The sequence below is a fragment of the Fundulus heteroclitus genome, chromosome 16 (assembly GCF_011125445.2).
Source record: "Fundulus heteroclitus isolate FHET01 chromosome 16, MU-UCD_Fhet_4.1, whole genome shotgun sequence".
Classification (NCBI taxonomy): domain Eukaryota; kingdom Metazoa; phylum Chordata; class Actinopteri; order Cyprinodontiformes; family Fundulidae; genus Fundulus; species Fundulus heteroclitus.
In genome coordinates, this window is record NC_046376.1 from 34,557,680 (window position 1) to 34,578,231 (window position 20,552).

A 20,552-nucleotide genomic window follows, 5' to 3' on the forward strand; every position below is an offset into this window, starting at 1 on the left:
GTTACAGTGCTAACAGTATACAGTGCATATACAAATAAAAAGATAAATGCAAACTGGCTATCTGCTTATTGTAAGGTGTTTATTCTGTTCATCAGCAAAAGGTTGGAGGGAGAAAATGTCTGTTTTTTGTAAATACTATTCTGTGGCGTGGGCTGGAAGACATAAACACATCTAAACAGTGTGTGTGCAGGATGTGTGAGGTTTGCAGAGATGTTAGCTGACCTGAGAAAGTCCTGGAGGGAGAGAAGGTCAGTCCTGATGATCTCTGCAGGCATAATTGTTTGTTGCAGGTTGAACTTACCATTTTTTTGTTGATGTCAAGAACTTATTCCAATTTTATCCTAGTTGGCAAATAACGGAGTCGAGTCAGTTTTTTCAAATTGGTCTGAGGAAACCCAATTTTTTTTTTGTCTTTTGTGTAGGTTATCACTCCAAACTACTTCTGAGAACAGTGATAGATTAATATTGTCAAACAAAAAGGGTCCCAGAGATTGCGTAATAGCAGTAAGGAAACGTCTTCTTGGAATTTAGGGCATCAGTTTCGTTGGGAAGCCTACAGCCATGACGACACGCGAAAACTCCGTTTCCCATGATTCTCTGCCGTCCGGCTTCAGGGGAGGGAAGATGGCGGCGACTAATAGAACGGGGCTCCTTCGCTTTTGAAATTAAACAATAGCAGCTAAAGCTTTGATTGTAGGGCCGATTGAATGCCGTAAAATAGTTGAGGTGGATGAAGGACGGCAGATCCTCCGTCAGACCGAAGACTAGCCGAGTCAAGGTAACACGTTAGCACACAGCCCTGCTCTCTACATGGGGCTGTCAGCTACCCTGCTAGCTCACTGTTTACATGCTGGACATGGTTTTGTTGGAACTAGCCAGTTAGACACGACGTAGATTGTTTGTCAATAGGGACAAAGTTGCATTTTTATAGGTTAGCAGTGAATGCAAATGATTAGGCCGGCTGGCAGCGGTTTCGGCAGAGATGCTAACAGCGGTGCCAGTTCAGCTACATGCTAGAGCTTCTTTAAAGGGGACACATCATCCTCTTTAGTTCTCCCTTTTCACGTTGAAATCATTCATTTGTGGTCTATATAGAGTGGAACTGCGATGCTTTGGGCTGAATTCCCCGTTATTGTTGCCCCGCAGCTCCTCTCTTGCACCTTTTCTGAGGTGCGTTTGAGAGCATCTGGTTTTGATGCTGTCTCTTTAAAGCTAAAGGAGGCACTTCATGCCGCGCCTCCCTCCACATCTGATCATGTGCCAAAAGTGCTAAATTGATAATTGACATGTAATATACATGTATTGATACATTGTTATAGTAATTACATATTACATATAATTTCAAGATTTTACATCAGGACTGAATTACAAGTACATGTCTGTTAATGCTAACGTATTTTTCGATTTACAAATTGTGCATGCATGATGCCATATCCTTTTATGCTGAGACTGACGTAGATTTATAATAAAGCTAAATTAATGAACCAATTTAATGACTCCTTAAGAGCTTCATGCGTTCTGTTAGCTGTGACATCATCCAGAGAAGACTGATCACCCGCTATTACCATCTAATGTAGAACAGATTACTAGATCAATGTGTGCTTCTGTGCTTTTTTGTCTCTCTTGTTGTGTCTCTGTTCTGTCTTCTGTAACCCCAGTCGGTCGAGGCAGATGACCGTTCATACTGAGCCTGGTTCTGCTGGAGGTTTTCCTCCCCATTAATGGGGAGTTTTTCTACCCACTGTCGCTTCATGCTTGCTCAGTATGAGGGATTGCTGCAAAGCCATAGACAATGCAGATGACTCTTCCTGTGGCTCTACGGTTCCCCAGGAGTGAATGCTGCTTGTCGGGACTTTGATGCAATCAACTGGTTTCCTTATATAGGACATTTTTGACCAATCTGTATAATCTGATCCAAACTGTATAATCTGATTAAACTTGACTTTGTAAAGTGCCTTGAGATGACATGTTTAATGAATTGGCGCTATATAAATAAAATTTTATTGAATTGAATTCAGTTTCTATGCTAGCAAAATCACATACATTTGCAAAATAACAGGCAACATCAAATTCATGTTTTGTTTTCTGCTCATAGTAACAACGAGAAATGCACTGTTATACTTCGATGTCCAAAAAGTCACATGGAAACTCCCAATAATAAGAGAGCACTCATGGTTAATATGTTCTCATTGTAGAAAATGCAAATACTATTACAAGATTCACATACTGCCATACACATTCAAGTGTACAGTCATGGCTAAAAGTATTGAGAATGACACAAATATTATATTTTCACCTGATCTGCTGCCCTCTGGTTTTTATGTGTGTATGTCAGATGTTGTCACATACGTACATAAATACAATTTCAAACATATTGTGAGTAACAAAAGCTTTTAATGACAGAATGAGTTATTGCAGCAAGTCAATATTTGCAGTGTTGACCCCTCTTCTTCAGGACCTCTGCAATTCTCCCTGGCATGCTCTCAATCAACTTCTGGACCAAATCCTGACTGATAGCAGTCCATTCTTGCACAATCAATGCTTGCATTTTGTCAGAATTCCTAGGTTTTCGTTTTTCCACCCGTCTCTTGATGATTGACCACAAGTTTTAAATGGGATTAAGATCAGGGGAGTTTCCAGGCCATGGACCCAAAATCTCTGTTTTGTTCCCTGAGCCAGTTAAATATCACCTTTGCTTTATGGCAAGATGCTCCATCATACTGGAAAAGTCATTGTTCATCACCAAACTGCTCTTGGACGGTTGGGAGAAGTTTCTCTCAGAGGACATTCTGGTACCATTCTTTATTCATGGCTGTGTTTTTAGGTAAGACTGTGAGAGAGCCGACTCCCTTGGCTGAGAAGCAACCCCAAACATGAATGGTTTCAGGATGCTTTACTGTTGGCATGAGACCAGACTGGTGGTAGCGTTCACCTCGTCTTCTCCAAACAAGCTGTTTTCCAGATGTCCCAAACAATCAGAAAGGGGATTGATCAGAGAAAATGACTTTACCCCAGTCCTCAGCAGTCCACTCCCTCTACCTTTTGCAGAATATCAGTCTGTCCCTGATGTTTTTCCTGGAGAGAAGTGGCTTCTTTGCTGCCCTCCTTCAGACCAGGCCTTGCTCCAAGAGTCACAGTGCGTGCAGATGCACTCACACCTGCCTGCTGCCATTCCTGAGCAAGCTCTGCACTGCTGGTAGCCCGATCCCGCAGCTGAAACACTTTTAATAGACGGTCCTGGCGCTTGCTGGTCTTTCTTGGGCGCCTTGGAGCCTTTTTGGCAACAATGGAACCTCTCTCCTTGAAGTTCTTGATGACGCGATAGATTGTTGACTGAGGTGCAATCTTTCTAGCTGCTATTCTTTCCTGTTAGACCATTTTTGTGCAGTGCAATGATGACTGCACATGTTTCTTTAGAGATAACCATGGTTCACAGAAGAGAAACATTGATGCCAAGCACCAGCCTCTTTTTAAAGTGTCCAGTGGTGTCATTCTTACTTAATCATGACAGACTGATCTCCAGCCCTGTCCTCATCACCACCCACACCTGTGTTAATGGAGCAATCACTGAAACCATCTTAGCTGGTCCTTTTAAGGCAGGGCTGCAATGATGTTTAGATGTGTTTTGGGGGATAAAGTTCATTTTCTAGGCAAATATTGACTTTGCAATTAATTGCTGTTACGCTGATCACCCTTTATAACATTCTGGAGTATATGCAAATTGCTGTTATAAAAACTGAAGCAGTAGACTTTGTATATATTAACATTTGAATAATTTTCAATACTTATGGCCATGACGTGTAATGAACAACTGATGACTTGTAGCTTCAGCATCCTTCAGTCTGGACTACAAAATTGCTCAGAGAAAAAAAATGGTGGATGACCCTGTTTAGCAGTCCTGCAACAAATATTGTGACATAATTGTAAAAAAAAAAAAAAAAAAAACATGGAACAGAAAACTGAACGGGAAGAAAAATATCACTTAAACAGAATATTAAGTTATCTACACAGCTCCAGGACAGACTACATTCAACTTGTCTGCTCTCCTAGAGACTCCAACTACACAACAAATTGTTTTCAAGGGCTAAAAAGTGGATTTTTCATTATCATAACCCTGATAAATGTAATCCCGATAAAGTTGTCGCTATGGGGGCTGATGAACAGAGTAATCAAAGCGAAGCAGACAGAGGCATGATAGTAAAATGCTTTGCAACTGATATGGACGTTTGCATGAACCCACCATTCCCTCATCCTGAGTGGATACTCCATTCACAGATCTATTCCAGCTGCAGGTCTTTGGGGCTCTGTCTCTAGTGACTGTAAACATCTGCAGACTGAAACATCTGCTCCTTTTTCTTTCTGAAACAGCTGGAGTTCAGTCAGTTTGGTTGGTGAATGTAAGAATCAGTTTGGGTCTGGGTAAAGATTCAGTCTCATTTGGACTTTGATTAAGCATTCTAACCGCTGAATCTGCTTTGGCTGCATGTTTAGAGCTGTGTTCATGCTGGAAGGTCAAGCAGGATTGTCCTGTTCTTGGCTCCATCCACTCTGACCACTTTCCCTGTCCCCTGTGAAGAAGGCCATCCCCACAGCATGACGCTGCCGCCACCTTGTTTTGCAGAGGGGGAGCGGTGTTTAGGGTGAAGTGCAGCGTGTTTCTGCGAGAAATACAGTTAACTGTGGAGTTATTCATAGCCCTTGTAGATTTACATTTCACATTACTTTCTTTCAACCAGTTTGTTTCTGATAATAAAGGATACAGGCATCACTGAAAAGATAATAAAATACTGGGATATTTGGGGGAAACCCTTTAAATGAGTGTTCAGCATTTTTATTTGCATTATTCTATTGGCATGTCGAGGTTTTTTTGCCCTGGCGATGAGCTGCTGGGCTTTGAGGTTTGAAGGCCTCCTTGCCATCACCGGCTTCAGCTCAGATCAATGATGGGACTCTGGCTGGGCCGCTCCTAAACAATATTATTACTTCCAGTCAGAAGAAACGAAAAAAATAAAAAAACAGCTTTGATCTTTAATAAAACCTAAATCTTCCAGTGATAAAATAATTTTGGGTTAAACTTTACATTTGCCAAACTATAATACTACATTTAACCATACAGCAATATGCTTTTTTTTTTTAAACTGAATACAAGTACTACATTTAAGCTTAAGTACAGACTACTAATCTGAATACTAATTCATATCGGTTCACTTCTTGTTCCTTGTTTTTTGCTCACACATTCCACATTTGTCATATTTTTATGACACACACATATATATATATATATATATATATATATATATATATATATATATATATATATATATATATATATATATATATATATATATATATATATATATATAATGCAACAGATGATTCAATTTTAATATTATTATAATTTTTTAATATAATTCACTGCATCTTCTTTTTTAAACAAACAGCTTTGCCTCTCCGCTCTTGAACTTAACTTGGCCTCGCTGCAGGGAGATGCCTTTAAGTTCCAGCAGCTGCAGCAAAAAGTATTATTAAAAAACAAATAGTGTGGAAAATCTCTGAGAACATGGTGGGAAGTCAAAGATCTCACCTGCACAGGAAATGCTAATGATGCCAGAGTTGAAAATAATGCAAGGATCTTCGCCAAGGCTAGTGGGGCTGCACAATATATCTCGGATAGAACATCATCGCAGCATCAGTGTGTACAAGATACGCCATGGACTGTTGAGAGTTCACTCATTGTTGACTGATTAAATGGTTTATGAACTTGCTTCCCCCATGCTAATGTAATATTCAGACAAGTCTCACGGCAGCAGGTGCTCACACCGGACTCTAGTGACGTTACCGAAACTGTTAAAGGTCACAGAGCAATGGAAGCACAGATGAGAAAGAGAGGAAAGCAACTGTTTTCGCCATCATAGGAATTCTTAGTATTATTGCAATTGGAAGGGTTTTCTAGTATTGTGCAGCTCTGAACACCATTGTGAAGAATGTGGGGGACGTCAGCGGAAACATCTTTAGGCAGACTGCTACTGGCACTGCGTACGGCTGCACCCTGTGGAGGCAGGTCAAGGAGGAACCTACCTCCGAAGTAGAACACAAAAGCCTCCTTGGCCTTCTGCAAACTCTTATCTGAGCAGTGTGACGTTAAAAAAGAGAAGCCCTCTGCCTGAATAACACCACCCCCTTGGTCAAGTGTGGTGGTGGGACTTTAATGCTTGGGTTGGGGTGTTTTTAGCCAATGGAATGGACTGTCTAATGAAAATAAATGGCATCATGGAGAAGGAATATGTCAAGGTTCCCGGTAACAACACCAGGCAGTCTGCTGAGAAAGCAGGTCTTGAGCAACATTCGGTGTTTCAGCATGACAATGACTTCACAGACACAGCGGTGTGAGGAAGAACTTGCCAGCCAGCTTTATTGGAGCGGCCCAGACTGTCCTGACCCAAATGTGGTAGAGTATCTGCGTAGGGCCCTGCAATAGACTGGTGACCTGTCCAGGGTGTACCCCGCCTCTCGCCCATTGACAGCTGGAGATAGGCACCAGCACCCCTCGAAACCCAACAAGGGATAGACGCGTTAGAAAATGGATGGATGGATGGATGGATCTGTGTAGGGAGCTAAGGATTAGGGTGATGGCGAGGGGGGCCTTCCAACCTCCAAGACTTATGCAGGGACTGAAATTTAAGAATAGGTTAACTTCTGGGGGGGAAATCCCTTTATATTCCCACAGAGGGGGCTCTGTTTAACCCTCCTTTAGGGAGCAGTGTGCTGCCACACTGATCAGCACAGTTTAGTCTAGGCACCAGAGTGACAGATGAGTTTCAGGACCACCGACCTTTGCAGTCTCTCCAAGATGAAAATGCCCAGCCCCCTAACCACAAGGCCACCACTCCCATGAAGACAACTGCAAAGGCTTTTATTTATGAGTACCCAGTGTTTATGCGCTGAATTTGTTTTCATCCAGCGCTGTCAAAGGCCCCGGTTCTGCTCGCCCAGTCCAGTTTGTTTCTACCAGCCTAGAAATGAGAAAAGAGGGAAACACTTCCTGGGGGAGGCTTTATTTCCCCCCCCCCCCACACGTCTTGTTTGTGACATCGACACTTTAAAGGAATATGCGAGAAATGGTAAAGATTAAAACAACTAAGTCGTTATAAATAAAAACATAAATGAAATTGAAAATACAAACAGTGTTTGTATAATTGTATAGGCAAGACTGTCTTGGATATTTTTTTAAGAATAAAATAATCCACCTGGATAAATATCTGAATCACACCTCAGCTTAAACTACTAATAAAACAGGCCACAGCTATGTGTGAGAGACAGAGAAAGGAGCAGAGAGGGGAGAAGAGTCTCGCTCCAAAGTTTGCCTCACCGAGTTAAAATTTAGAGCTTTATTAGATTTTTTTTGCCTAGGCCATGGTGGGAGTGGCGAGAACACTTCAAAGGATCTTTAACCACAGTGAAATCATTTTCATAGGTTGGATTTTGGACAGGGCTGCACAGTGGAGCAGTGGGTAGTGCTGGTGCCTTGCAGCAAGAAGGTTCTGGGTTCAAATCCAACCCTGGGCCTTTCTGCATGGAGTTTGCATGTTTTCCCTGTGCATGTGTGGATTTTCTCCGGGTACTCTGGCTTCCTCCCACACTCCAAAAACATGACTGTTAGGTTAATTGGCCTCCCTAAATTGTCCTTAGGTGTGAGTGTGTGTGTGAATGGTTGTTTGTCCTATTTGTCTCTGTGTTGCCCTGCGACAGACTGGCGACCTGTCCAGGGTGTACGCTGAAGATAGGCACCAGCAACCCCCGCAATTAAGCGAGTCAGAAAATGGATGGATGGATTTTGGATATTCGTGCTGAGAGATCTTTGGTCAGAGGCTCGGCGGGTGCTGGTGCGTTGTTTTGCTGCTTCACTATGCACTCGCATCTGGAGAGTTGCGTAGTTAAGCTCAAAGGCGGACCCCAGACAGAACCTTTTCATTGGGCATGAACAGCATGTATTAACAGCTACTTTAGCTTATGTTGTCCGTGAGGTTTACAACTTTGCTGATACACCTTCAAGAGCTTTATTGACCTTTCTATGTTGCTTTCAAACATCCGTGTCGTACTGTTAGCTTAGCATGTAGCGCCGTTACGCTCATTGTCTAATTTCAGTGTAATTTGGACAACAGCAGCAAAAACCCTGCACCATGCCGGGACAGAAAAGGCAATTGTATTTAGATAAATTCCATTACATGAACTGTGAACATGTACAATTAGTTTTGCAAAGCAGCAGAATAATTGTTTATTAATTACGTCTCATCTCCCTTCTCTGCTAGGTTTGTGCCTGGACTTTTTATCTTGTGTGGCCTTGGCTGACCTCTATACCGACGCTTTTCCCGCCCCATGGACTCGGCTGCAGCACCAGGCTTCAAAAGGAGGTCTTCCCCCTCCTCCTCCCCGGCTGACGTCGGAGAGACCGCAAGGAGCCCTCCTCCCTGTTCACCCTTCTCGTCTCCGTCACCTCCTTCGTCCGAGCCATCTTCACCGTCGTCTTCGTCCTCCTCGCTTTGCGCCAATCCCTCCGTGTATAAAAACAATGTAAAAAGTCGGAACGAGGTGGCCAGGGTTTCTTCTACTTCCACGCAGCCTCTCGCCACGTCTACATCCATTAACGCTTCAGGGGAGCGCTACCCTCACGCGGCCATGCAGGCGAGCGTTAGTTGGGAAGAAGACGACGGCAAAGGGGATATGTACGATCCCTACAGTCCAACTGATGGAGAGAAAGGGAGAACGCTGGAGGGGGAGGAGGGGGAAGGGGAGAAATATGACCCCTTTGATCCCACCGGCTCACCACAATCCGATATGGACGATGGACTCGACAAAATGGAGATCCTGGAGAAAAGTGTAGAAATAAACGATGACGAAAAAGACGAAGAGCCTCCAGACTCTACAGAGACTCTGACTGATCCACTGAGCCCCAGTCTGAGCTGCCATAAGCCTCTGAGGAGGAGAGTGGAGCGGGGGAGCGGCAAAGCCCGGGGGCTGAGGGAAGGCGGTGACTCTGATAATTCTGAGATAGAGGAGGGGGAAATAGTGGGAGCTGCTGACAGAGACGGAGCTAAAAAGAGACCTCCAGAGGAACCCCTTCCACCTGATTCCCCACCTATTTCCTTCTTTAGTTCCAAACCAGAGCGCATTCTGCGGGTGCTGGATGGTGACGGCTTTGTTTCCGTGTGCACGGAGGGAAACTGGGAAGACGACAGGGAGCTCGAGGATGAGCCGGAAGTTGGAGTGGAGGATTTGAGAAGGAAGCTGGTCAGTAGGAGAAAGGAAAGATACCTTTCCTTTCCTGCCTCTTCGCCTCTTTCTTCTCAGCCACCGCTAGCTCCTTCCCTTCCTCAAGCTTCCACGTCTGCCTCCCCCGTCACCCCCCCTGTAGAGCAAACGAGTAAGAATCACAAATCCTCCAAAAGTTCAAAAGACCGCGACAGACAGAAAAGCAAGGAAAGGAAGCCAGGAGAAAAGGTGGTCAGAAGGAAGAAGAGAAGGAAGGCCAAAGAGGAGGATCGGGAGAGGAGCGTGGAGAAAGAGCGAGGACACAAAGATGGGAAGGAGGTGAAAACGAGGGGGAGCAGTAGGAGCAGCAACCATAAAGCAAAGAAAAGACGACACAGCAGCCCAGAAGCCTCCCATCACTCTTCAAGAAAAGAGACGCACTCCAGACGCTCCTTTTCAAGTCTGTCTGAAGAAAGACACAGGGAACGGGAAAAGGACAAAGAAAGGGACAGAAAAAGCCACCGAGACAGAGAAAGGGACAGAGATAGAGGCAGAGACAGAGATAAAGACAGAGATCGAGACAGGAACAGGCATCAGGATCGCAGCAGCAGTCACAGGAAAGACGAGAGAGTGCGAGATTCCAGCCCTAGAAGGGGGGAGAGGGAAAGGAAAGGCAAAAGGCACTCCAGCAGCAGAGAACGGGCCCTTTCAAAGAGGTCCAAAAGCAGCAGGGAAAAGAGGGACAGTGATCGAGACAGGCAGCATGAACGGGAGCGTCGACGGGATGGTCGCCCTGTTGTCCCACCGTCTATTCAAGACCTCAATGGCTCCGACCTCTTCGCTATTAAGCGAACCATTACAGTGACGAGCACCACTACCACCACGGTTCCCGGCTCCCCGAGGCTGGCGGCGGCTGCGGCTTGCCGTCCCAAAGAGGACAGGAAGAGGAGAAAATGGCAGTCGGCTGGAGACCCGGAGGACCAGGAAGGTGTTCGCAATCGCAACCGGTCCCGGTCGTTCTCCTCACCGAGGTATCACGGCTACGAGTCAGACCGCTACTCAGACAAATTGGAGATCGACATGTTGTCTTTGGATGGAGAAGCTTTGGACTCCGATTACCCATCCCTGGAGGAGACGCCTCCTGCTGCTCTGCCTTTAGAACCGCCCGTCCCGAGCCCTAAAGCCAAACCGTCCCCTAAAGCCAGACCGAGTCACCCAAAAAAGAAGGCTCACACAATAAAGAAGTCCGATTCCTCTTCGAATAGAATAACAGGCAAATGCCTGTCCTCGCTAACGGTCACTTCGAGTCCTACCTCCATGGCTCCTGGCCTCTCATCAGCCAAGAGAGTCAGGAAAGTAGGAAAGGACAAGGTCCGGGATAAAGGCAGCAGAAAGGAGCTAATCCGTTCTGGCAAATCCAAGAAAGAGAGCGGCAGCAGTCGGAAAGGAAAACTTCAGTCTAAAGTGTCTGTGCTGGTGCGAGAGGGAGTGAGCAGTACCACAGGGGCAACAGTCGGTTCTGGGAAACTGAGCATGGACCTTCTAGGCCCAGGGGGAGCGGGAGGGGGGGCCGGGGGCTCAGTGGTGGGGGGCTCAATTGCCGTGGTCTTCTGTAGAGACAACGAAAGCAGGTCACCGTTCCTGAAACCGTGCTCAGAGCCGCTGTCGTTAGGTGGCCGAGCTAAAGATCTGGGCGGTCTGGGAAAACGAAGCAGCCTGGCTGCGCCGCCGTCGTCCTTAACCCGCCCGGCTGGACTGAAATCTAAGAAAACAAAACCAAGCTCCATCACCTCCACGTCTTCCTCCGCGTCCTCCCCCTCGTCTTCTCTGGCAACCAAGCGTCGCCGGCGCTTAGCCAAGAAAAACAGTAAGAAAGGTGGGACGGCCGGTGTGGCTGCTGGTGATGGAAGCCAAACGAAATCGGCATCAGAAGGCTGGGGCGGAGCCGGCTTTGATGCTCCATCGGCCGTCGGAGACGGGAGCAAATCGGCCAGTCCACATGCAGGTCAAGCGGGCCCTCCGCCTTGTTCCTCATCCTCGTCTTCAACGTCCTCCTCCACCAGTGTTCTCCCGCCCTCCTCCTCTCCACCACACACGCCTCCTCCATCTAACGCCCCCCTGCGGGACACGAGGGAGTCTTCACCCGACTCTCAGACTGTGGACAGCAGCTGTAAGACACCAGAGCCCACCTTTCTAGCGGAGGAAGGTCCCAGTCAAAACAGCCCCTCTCCGCCAGCTTCCAGCCCATCCAGTTTGTCCACTCCCCAGGGGGCTGGCCTTGGAAGTACCCTGTCCACACAGACTGGAAAACCCCAACCTCCAGAGGACATGCCAAAATCTTTAGCCTCGCCTCCTTGCTCGTCTTCATCAGCAGGTCTCAACTCCCTTTCGCTCTCTCTCTCTTCAACCGACCCCTCCTCCTCTTCCTCGGTATCCTCCTCTTCTGCCACCAAGGTGCCGCCGCCTCCTCCTCCGCCTCCGCCAGCAGCGCCTACTTTGCCCTGGAGTCTTCAGACCGGAGTAGACTGTACAACCGGAGGTGTCTTAGCACGTAAGCTCCTGCTCATAGTTTGCCTGAATCAATCAGAAACACCAATGAAAAACAATGTTTTTCATTGGTGTATAGACTAGAACGTATTCATTTTTTAATACGTTCTAGTTTAAATGGGCACAGATTTTATTTGATTCTATTTTCTCTTACTAGCGCAGCACGTAAAATATTTCTGTACTTTGTGCCACGAAGGATCATGAAGTGTTAGTTTTAGGAGCAGGGGCAACATGGCTCTGGAAAACTGGATTTTAGTTGCACTTTAATTTTATTTGGACAAATTGAAATTGTGAATTGGACACCTGTTGCAGCGTTTAACAACAGATTTACATATACTGCAATTTGATCCAAGGGATCGTGTCATCACGTTAGCTACCACCTGGTGAGAGGTTCTCCTTCCTTGGAGGCCTGGCTGATTACGTTGAGTCATTGACTCTGCAGCTATCCCTCCTCCTCCTGAGCGAATGTGTGCGCTGCAAAAATGGAACGAAAAGTAAGATTTGCTTGAAATGATTGTATTTGTCCTTGATTTGTGCAGGCAAGTTTAAATAACCTGCCAATGGAATAAGATTTTTTGCACTTAAAATAGGAACAGTTCATCTCCATCTTATTTCAAGTTATCTCAAAATTCCAATTATCTTATTTTTGGGATAAAATACTCATTCCATTGGCAGATCATATTATTTGCTTGGTTAAATCAAGGACAAATACACTAATTTCAAGAAAAATGTACATACTTTTAGTTCTCTTTTCGCAGTGTGGCGTTCGAGGAGAATTGGTTGCATTGAGTCGTAACCTAGGCAACTGTCCCTCATACCGAAAAGGTATTTCACCACAGTGGCCAGTAAGGAGACCTCCAGCAGAACCCGGCTCAGTACCGTGTCCATCTGCTGGGCCTAAATGAGCTGGTGCCCTGTCCTTAGCATGCTGATGTAACATGCTAACATGTTTTTACCTTAGAGAGTCCAAATCCTGTCTCTAGACAGGCTCAGCCTTCCTGCTATCTGCTGAAGCCTGAATGAACTCCAGTCTTGTCTTAACATGACAAGAATTACCATCTTCTTTTAAACTTTGCCACTCGGTAACGGCATCCACACTGAGGAGTGTTGGTGTCAGCCCAACGCTGTTGAGCTAATGTATGCATGGTACGTTCACAGACAGGTGGATTTTACAGCTTCTGACTGTGGTCACCAGTCAGGGCTGAGAAACCAAGCAATAATGGCCAGCAGCCGGCTTCTAGGAGGTTCTGTGTTCACATAGGGAACAAAGATGTAGCTCCAGTTGCATGAAGGCAGTTTTCCCATGTGATTTCATAATTAACTCCTTAGGACCCACGCCCCGTTGTGCATTAAGAAACATTTGATTTTACGGTTTAAGATTTACTTTTAACTCTATTAGCCCCAAAGTGGCATATACTGAACATCCTGATCCAGTCATGTGACTAGTGGGGGACTCTGGGAACGGGAGACATCATAGCCAAAGTCATGGTGCACCTGGGCAGCTAGTGTGACCACCAAGCTAATTTTAGAAACATTGTTTTCTCTTAGCAAAGGTAAGTTGGTTCAGCACTTCTAGTCCTTAGATAACATGTCTTGTAACAATCATAACCTAATTTCACTGTTTCTAAAACATTTTGATGTAAAAAAGGTTTGTCAAATATTGCTGTGACATATACGTCACATTGGGCATTTAACTGAAAATTGTCAAAAACAATCATGTGACATATTTGTCTTAATAAGATGAATCTGCTTAATAAATGTTAACCTCATTCAGTTATTTTAAATCAATATATTTCCTCTCTTTCAATTTTAAAAATATTTCAACAAATTGGAGAATGGAAAAATTTAAATGAGCTACTTTTATTTAGCTCTAGGCAGCTCCATTTACTGTTACCCCCTTTGCTATTGTTTTTTTTTTTTTTTTACTTTTTGTAAAATGGATAAAAAGAAAAAATAATTTGTGGAGTTCAAAAGGCCCCGTATGGTGAGGGAGTACAACACATGCATGGGTGGGATCGACGTACTCGCTGCATGAATTGCACGGTACAAGAACCACATTAAGTCAAGGAGGTATCTCTACCTGTTCTGGTAAGCCATCATGCTAAGTGTTGTTAATCCTTGGTTTATTTACCGTCGTGATTGCAAACTACTTTGTGTCCAAAAGCCACTGAAACAGAGGAACGTCCATGCAGAGGTGGCCTCTAGCCGGATACTTGTGAAGTCACAGAGGGGGCGCCCATCCCAGACCATCTCATCACCACCTGTGTTTGTAGTTCCAGATGATGGTCGCACACTGCCCTGTAAAATGTGACAAGCTTGGTCGTAGCAAATATTGCAAAGTAAAAGCAACCATCATCATCTGTGACAAATGTTATGTGCGCCTTTGCTTCACTGAGGAAGGAAATTGCTGCAAATCTTACCATCTGGCTTTGACTAAACTCCCAAAACAGCCTTGAGAAGAGCGGTTCAAATATGATATTGACCTTACGTACAAATAGTTTCTGATCAGTTCTTCATGTAGTGTTCATGTACAGGAAACTCTCTGCAATTTCATCTCCAACAGCAGAATGAGTTCACGACACATGCCCAATGTGACATATATGTGACGTTCCAGATCTTTGCCTGTAGGTGGCGCTATTTTCGAAAAACCTTCATAAATGTGCCACGTGAGATCCTGTTGGTGTAACGTACAACTCCCATCATTTTCACGAAAGTACAAATGGGTCTGGGTTCTTCTGGGTTGATCCACAGGCATCAGCACTGTGCTCTTGTGCCAGGCTGTGGGGAACGGCTGCTTCACTGCACGTAGATATTTATGTGATGTTTGCATGGGAACGCGGCACTTACCTGAAACTGTTTAAATCGTTATTCTGTCAGTGACGGCTCTGCTCTTCAAAATGGAGGAGGCCAACATCGCCAGCAGGGCGAAAGCGCAGGAGTTCATTCAAGCAACCAGTCAGGTGAGTGACACCGATGGAGAGCTTTCACCGCAAGCATTGTTGATCTCCTTTAGTGTCTAAAGAAGCTCTGATTGTTCGTTGGTTTGGTCTCTCACGCGCAGATCCTGTCCCAAGCCAACCAGAACCAGTCTCAGCATCATGTTCCTCCTTCCTCGGCTTCCTCTGCCGTCCAGATACCTCCACCCCCCACTGTGCCTCCGCCTCCCGGCCTGAGCCCGGCCCAGTTCATCCTCCACAGCTCTCTCCCATTGGTGGGATGCAGTAAAACTCCCCCGTCTCACCTGCACGCGTCCCTAGGAGGGGGATGCGCACAGACCCCACCCCCCATGCTGCCCGCGGGGCTGTCAGGCATGACGGGGAGCTCCGGTGAAGCCGGATGGGAAAATGAGAGCAAGGATTCAGATAAGGTATGGCTGGCGGGTGGTATGTTGGTGCTGGCCAGGTCGTCTGTGCTGATTCTCACACTACCTATGTTTACATGCACAAAATGTCCCCGTTGGATTAAAATGCATTTGGATTAAAAAACGAAAAAATAATCAGATTGTACCGTTTATATGGGAACACAATAAATTAAACATAATGTGTGTTTATATGTGCCAGGCTTTATTCAGAATAGAACCACTCTGACATGCGCAGTTAGCAAATTTCCCTTAAAAAAAACAGAAGAAGAACTTCTGTCTTTGCTGAACAACAAAATATAGTAAACTACGCACTATACGAGTTTGTCTTCCGAGCACGCAGGCTGGACTTGCACCAGCTTTTATAACGAAATGTTACTGAATAAATAAAAATTTTGAGCTCTTTTAATGTTTTGAGCAGAAGGGTTGTATCTGGATCCCTGACAGCTTCTCTTCCCGACGTATTTCTGCCACTCACCAATGCAGAAATACATCATGTTTACATCAGGCACACATGTCTGTTTGTCATATTCAGAATAACTTGATCCTGACCAGCGTTTAAATGCATGTTGATCGGATTATCGATCGGCATAAACAACCCCTCTCATTGGGATTACAGTTTAATTCCAGTTGAGCTTAATCTGAACACAATATTCCTGTTGACTTGTTTACATGACGCATTTTTATTCTGATTACTTTTGTCTATGTAAACGCAGCTAATACAGTCTTCTTCATTTCAAACAGGTAAAATATTGATTATTGTGGTCATATTTATATCTAAAGTTTATTTAAGATGCTCATGCTCATGATGACTGGGTGTAAACATCAGACTGCAGCTGCGTTTTGGGCTCTGTGTTGTGGAGTGAAAGTGAAGATAGTGGGGGGGATATCTCACTAGTAAAGCTTGGGAGGTAGGTTGGGTTAGGAGTCTTTACACACTCAGTTCGATTACAGTTCAAAAGGCTGTTATGCGTGCTTTTGGTCTCGCTGTAGATCTTGTTGATCGCTGTTTCAGTGAAGCATGTCGGAGGAGGGGTGCTGAGTCTGAAGATGGCATGGGACCTCATGGAGTCACTATAAACTGTCCTGGTGCCTTCTCTGTGCCTGAAGACGAGGTCAAAAGGAACAGGAAGATAATCAAGTTTTAACGCCCAGTGAATAAAACAAAAAACACAACTGACTTTTATATCAGTCAACACTGGGCTGTAGACTTGATCAGTAGTTGGTGTGGCTCAGCTGCTGTGTCCTGGTGTGTGTGTGTCTTTGTTTTTCCCTCCATTCTCCTCTGTCTCCGACTCGGCTCTTAAAAGAGCACCTGCGTTTTTACCACGTCTGTTAAAAAGCTCTTAGGAAAAAACGATTCTGCTGCTGTTGTCCTATGTTTGTTTTCCTCCCCAGGGAGCAGGGAGTCCCTATCATGCTAGAGTAGAACATCACCGGAGTCTAGTTCACGTTCTGAGACCTCGGAGGTTCTCGGCAAATGGAGATAAAAAGTTAGATTAGATAAAATGTGTTCTTAGCAGAAAAAGAATTAAAGCATGATTAAAAATTAAATTACTTTAAAGAACATTTATTCACATGCATTTTAGTTTCACTAAATCTCTTAAACATTGTATCACAACTTCCCCCTGGTCCATCTCCGGCCTGCAGTCTGTGCAGTTAGGTGAAAAAGTCCAGTTTAGCGTAACACAGAGGTTTTTTCCCCCATTCTAAAATGTTCTTGTCTGTTTTGATCTAACCACTGAATAAAATTTACAGATTAAATCACAGAAGCCCTAACTCTGCTGCTCAGCTGGACCCGTTGAACCTCCAGAAAACGTTCGGTACATTTCCGAACATGCATGATTCATGTTGGCAGCTATTTTATGGCCTTAAGTCTTTGTTAATTACATAGCAGCAGATTCAGATATACATCCCTGTAATATCTGGAGATATGGCCCCTATTAAGTTGGAGCCAAAACCAATACCTGTTGTTGCCATGGAGCAGCGGCTGGCATGGTTCTGTCTGGTCATGTGACCTCGCCTTGTCAGAGTTGGTGTGAATCCAGTCCTGCTGCCTTTCTGCTCAGAGTTTACCTGTTCTGCCTGGCCTATGCATGAATGACTGTCCTGGATATGTCAGGTTTGGGTGTTTGTGTTGTCCCAGTAGACTGGCCACCTGTACATGTTCACATGTTCACTGTGTTACCATGGTGACATTTTTTTAAGACAGACAGCAGCTCAGGATGCACACAGATAACACACAGACACAACAAGACATATTTCCACATGTTTATTTATTTTATAAAAGAAATCAGCTGATTGCACTGACCGTCACGCTTCCTGAGAGGCTTAAAGCATGCAAATAGTCTTTGTGATCTGTTGAGACTCGTACCAAGTCCAAATTATATAAATCACTGTGTTGCTGCATGAATTAATCACTGAACGCTCCCTCGATGACACACTCATACCCGCAGTAAATGGTGTGCAGTAATTTTAAGCCTTCATTTACAGATCTATGCAACCTGCATCGATGGATGTCCAGCCAGACATTCCCTGACATGTAACAGACCATATCTTCTCAGCAGGGGGCGATAGCCCTCACAGGTTTTGGGTTTGTTAGTTTTTGATTATATGTTTCTGAAGCATTTCCCTGGTGGAAATGGATCAAACGGTACATTAGGTAGGATCAGTGGCAATGTCTGGCCCTTATCTGGACTCCTGCAACACAAACCATGTCCAGATGGCATCCCACAATCCCCTGTGATCTCCTCACCACCCATGCTAAATTCCACAGAATGCTTTTTATGGTAGCTCTGTAAAAGTTTTTAACAGCTTAGTGAAAAGTCGAATGCCGTACTCTGCCTTGCTGGAGGCAGACTGACTCAAAGTGATGAATACTAAAATAGAGTTTGGACGAATGTATGTATTTGAGCCTGTATGATTATTTTTGACCCTGTGTTGTTTATAGTGAAAATCCACGATGAATTCAAACTCCTACCCCCAAGGTGGGTTTTTAACACAAAATGAGGAACCGTTGAAATGAATCGTTTTAAGGTCCAAATGAGACATTCCTGCCTAATGATGAGTGGATGTAAACTTCTGGCCTGCACTGTGACTAAAGGAGGAGCTCTGTTCTCTGCTCAGTGGCCCTGATCAATATGGAACCAGTGTTACTCAGAAATGATGTTGCCTGTACTTAGCAGTGTTTCATATTTCTTGTAGTTGTAGCATTGATCGTTGTTGTAACACGACTGCTGCTTGGTTCTCTCAGTATCTGAAGAAGCTGCACACCCAGGAGCGGGCGGTGGAGGAGGTGAAGCTGGCCATCAAACCTTACTACCAGCGCAAAGACATCAACAAGGAGGAGTATAAAGACATCCTCAGGAAAGCTGTGCATAAGGTCAGTCCCAGCATCCAGACTCTCAGGATTCAAACCCTGAAGTCTCTTCGGCTCCGGCACGATCTGTGTCGACTGCTTGTGTTGGCGTTGATACAGTGAAACCAGGACTAACGCTCGCTCTTTGTCTCAGATCTGCCACAGCCGCACTGGAGAAATCAACCCGGTCAAAGTCAGCAACCTCGTAAAACTCTATGTTCAACGCTACAAGTATTTCCGGAAACACGGCCGCAAAATGGATGAGGAGGAGCGGGAAGACAGGGAGCAGGCAGCGCTGCATTCCTCTGCCTGAGGAGGAAGGTCAGCCATCCAGCTCAACGTCTGCGCGCTCCACTGACTCCTCCCCTTTATTTCCATCGTTTTTTTGAAGCCTACTTTGTCCACGCATCCATGCCACCTGCTCCCTCGTCTCTCGTTTTCTCTCTGTAAATACGTCTCGCATCCATGGTGAATGCAGTGTTCAGGAAGCGGACGCTGCCAGCCGGGATCAGCTGCAGTCCAGCATCTCTGGGAAGTCAACACTTTGTTGCCTCTGTCTCCTGGAGGTTTCACAAAAGAGTTGCCGGTCAAAGTGCAACGAATAACTTTGTTCTGGCTTGGCGACATTGAAGAGGAGATGTTCCACCGCTCTGTTCCAGTAATCTATGGGGAAACGCTGAAGGAGCCTCCACAGGCAGACACTACCGCATCTCCTCTCCACGTGTCTGCATCGCTCTGCGCTGGACATCCATTGTATTGTCTGACTTTTACTGTGTGTATTGTGTGCATGTGGTACAGAAGTTGGGGGGAAGTTACTAAATGTCTTTATAAAAATAACTTGATCCTCAAATATAAACATTGCTTGAGAATTGCTGTGCAGCACAGTGGTCTTTGTTTTAGTGCACCACACACATCCGTCTATGAGGCCGCTTCATCTTGAAACTGACCGAGACGACGCCACGTTTCCCCCGACAGCCTTCGTCCAACATTCTGACTGTTGACAACAAAAGGGTCGTAAAGACGTTCCTGCCTGCACCTCAGCTTAGCTGACCTGTCTCCAAGATTCTGGACAACATCTCCTCCCAGCTTCCCTTTACCCCCCTCAACATCACTGTTTCTACTGTCGATCACGTTTGGTTCCTAGGAACCACCCTGTCTCAGGACCAGAGACGGTCCTCACATAAACACTGTTTGGTGTAAGGCTCCACACAGACTGTGACTTAGACCAAGGCAGACTTATTGCCATTCAACTGCACATTCACAATGTACATTTGAGCGAATTTTTGTTGCAAGGTGCAGAATAAAAACAGAAGACAAAAGAGAAACATTTAAATATAAGTATTTGTAAGAAAAGCACAATTACAATATTCTGCTCGTTGGACCACTTTATTCTATCTTTTACCCTCTGACATACAGAGACAGTGTGCTGGGAAAGCCACGGATTATCACCAGAACGTTCCTGGAGTCTTCTCCACAGTCTTATCCTATATACATATTCAAAAGCTGAAGAAACTTTTAGCAATGTTAAAAAGCATAATTTTTTATTAAGTAACTCAGTCAAAACTCTAGAAACATACAACACCACAATAAGTTACACATTTGTTTTTATTTTACTACTTTAGTGATAAATAAGATACTCCATTTATATAAAATAAAAAGCTTGATTCAAAAAGCTTATTCCAAAAGAAAAGCACAAGTTTCCTTCCTGAGCAGAAGGGGCACTAAGGGACCTCGCAATGTAGTAACTTAGTATTGTCTTTAAAATATATAACACTGAGTGACACGCCCACTTCTGTCAAAGTCCACCTGCTTAAATGCAATAATGTTGCCTAGACAACAGGGCAGCGCGGACATTTGATAGCTTGACATTTTCTGGGCAAAAATAAAACCAAAAGCTCAACCGTAGATTTGGACACGTAAACCTCAAGCGTATACCAAAAATATTGGAGTTACATGTGATGTGAAACTCGCTTTGCGTCTGCCGTGCACGCCTGGTTCGCTTTACGTCAGTAGCGGTTGCTTTACGTCGTCCCGCCATTT

At 45.0% G+C, this 20,552-nt stretch overlaps 1 protein-coding gene across 2 annotated transcripts; it reads left to right on the forward strand.

The window, feature by feature from the left end:
* The first annotated feature begins 588 nt into the window (after positions 1-588).
* Positions 589-19,385, forward strand: scaf1 (SR-related CTD-associated factor 1). 2 transcript variants are annotated; one of them, XM_012860947.3, is made up of 6 exons: positions 589-778; positions 8,310-11,800; positions 14,674-14,756; positions 14,858-15,163; positions 18,408-18,536; positions 18,667-18,825. In XM_012860947.3, exons 2-6 carry the CDS (start codon positions 8,377-8,379, stop codon positions 18,823-18,825), a joined length of 4,101 nt encoding a protein of 1,366 aa, XP_012716401.2. In that variant the 5' UTR covers positions 589-778; positions 8,310-8,376. The 2 variants fall into 2 exon arrangements, with proteins under 2 accessions (XP_012716401.2, XP_036004444.1); XM_036148551.1 differs by lacking the exon at positions 589-778 and having other exon boundaries at positions 8,377-11,800; positions 18,667-19,385.
* The last annotated feature ends 1,167 nt before the right edge of the window (positions 19,386-20,552 follow it).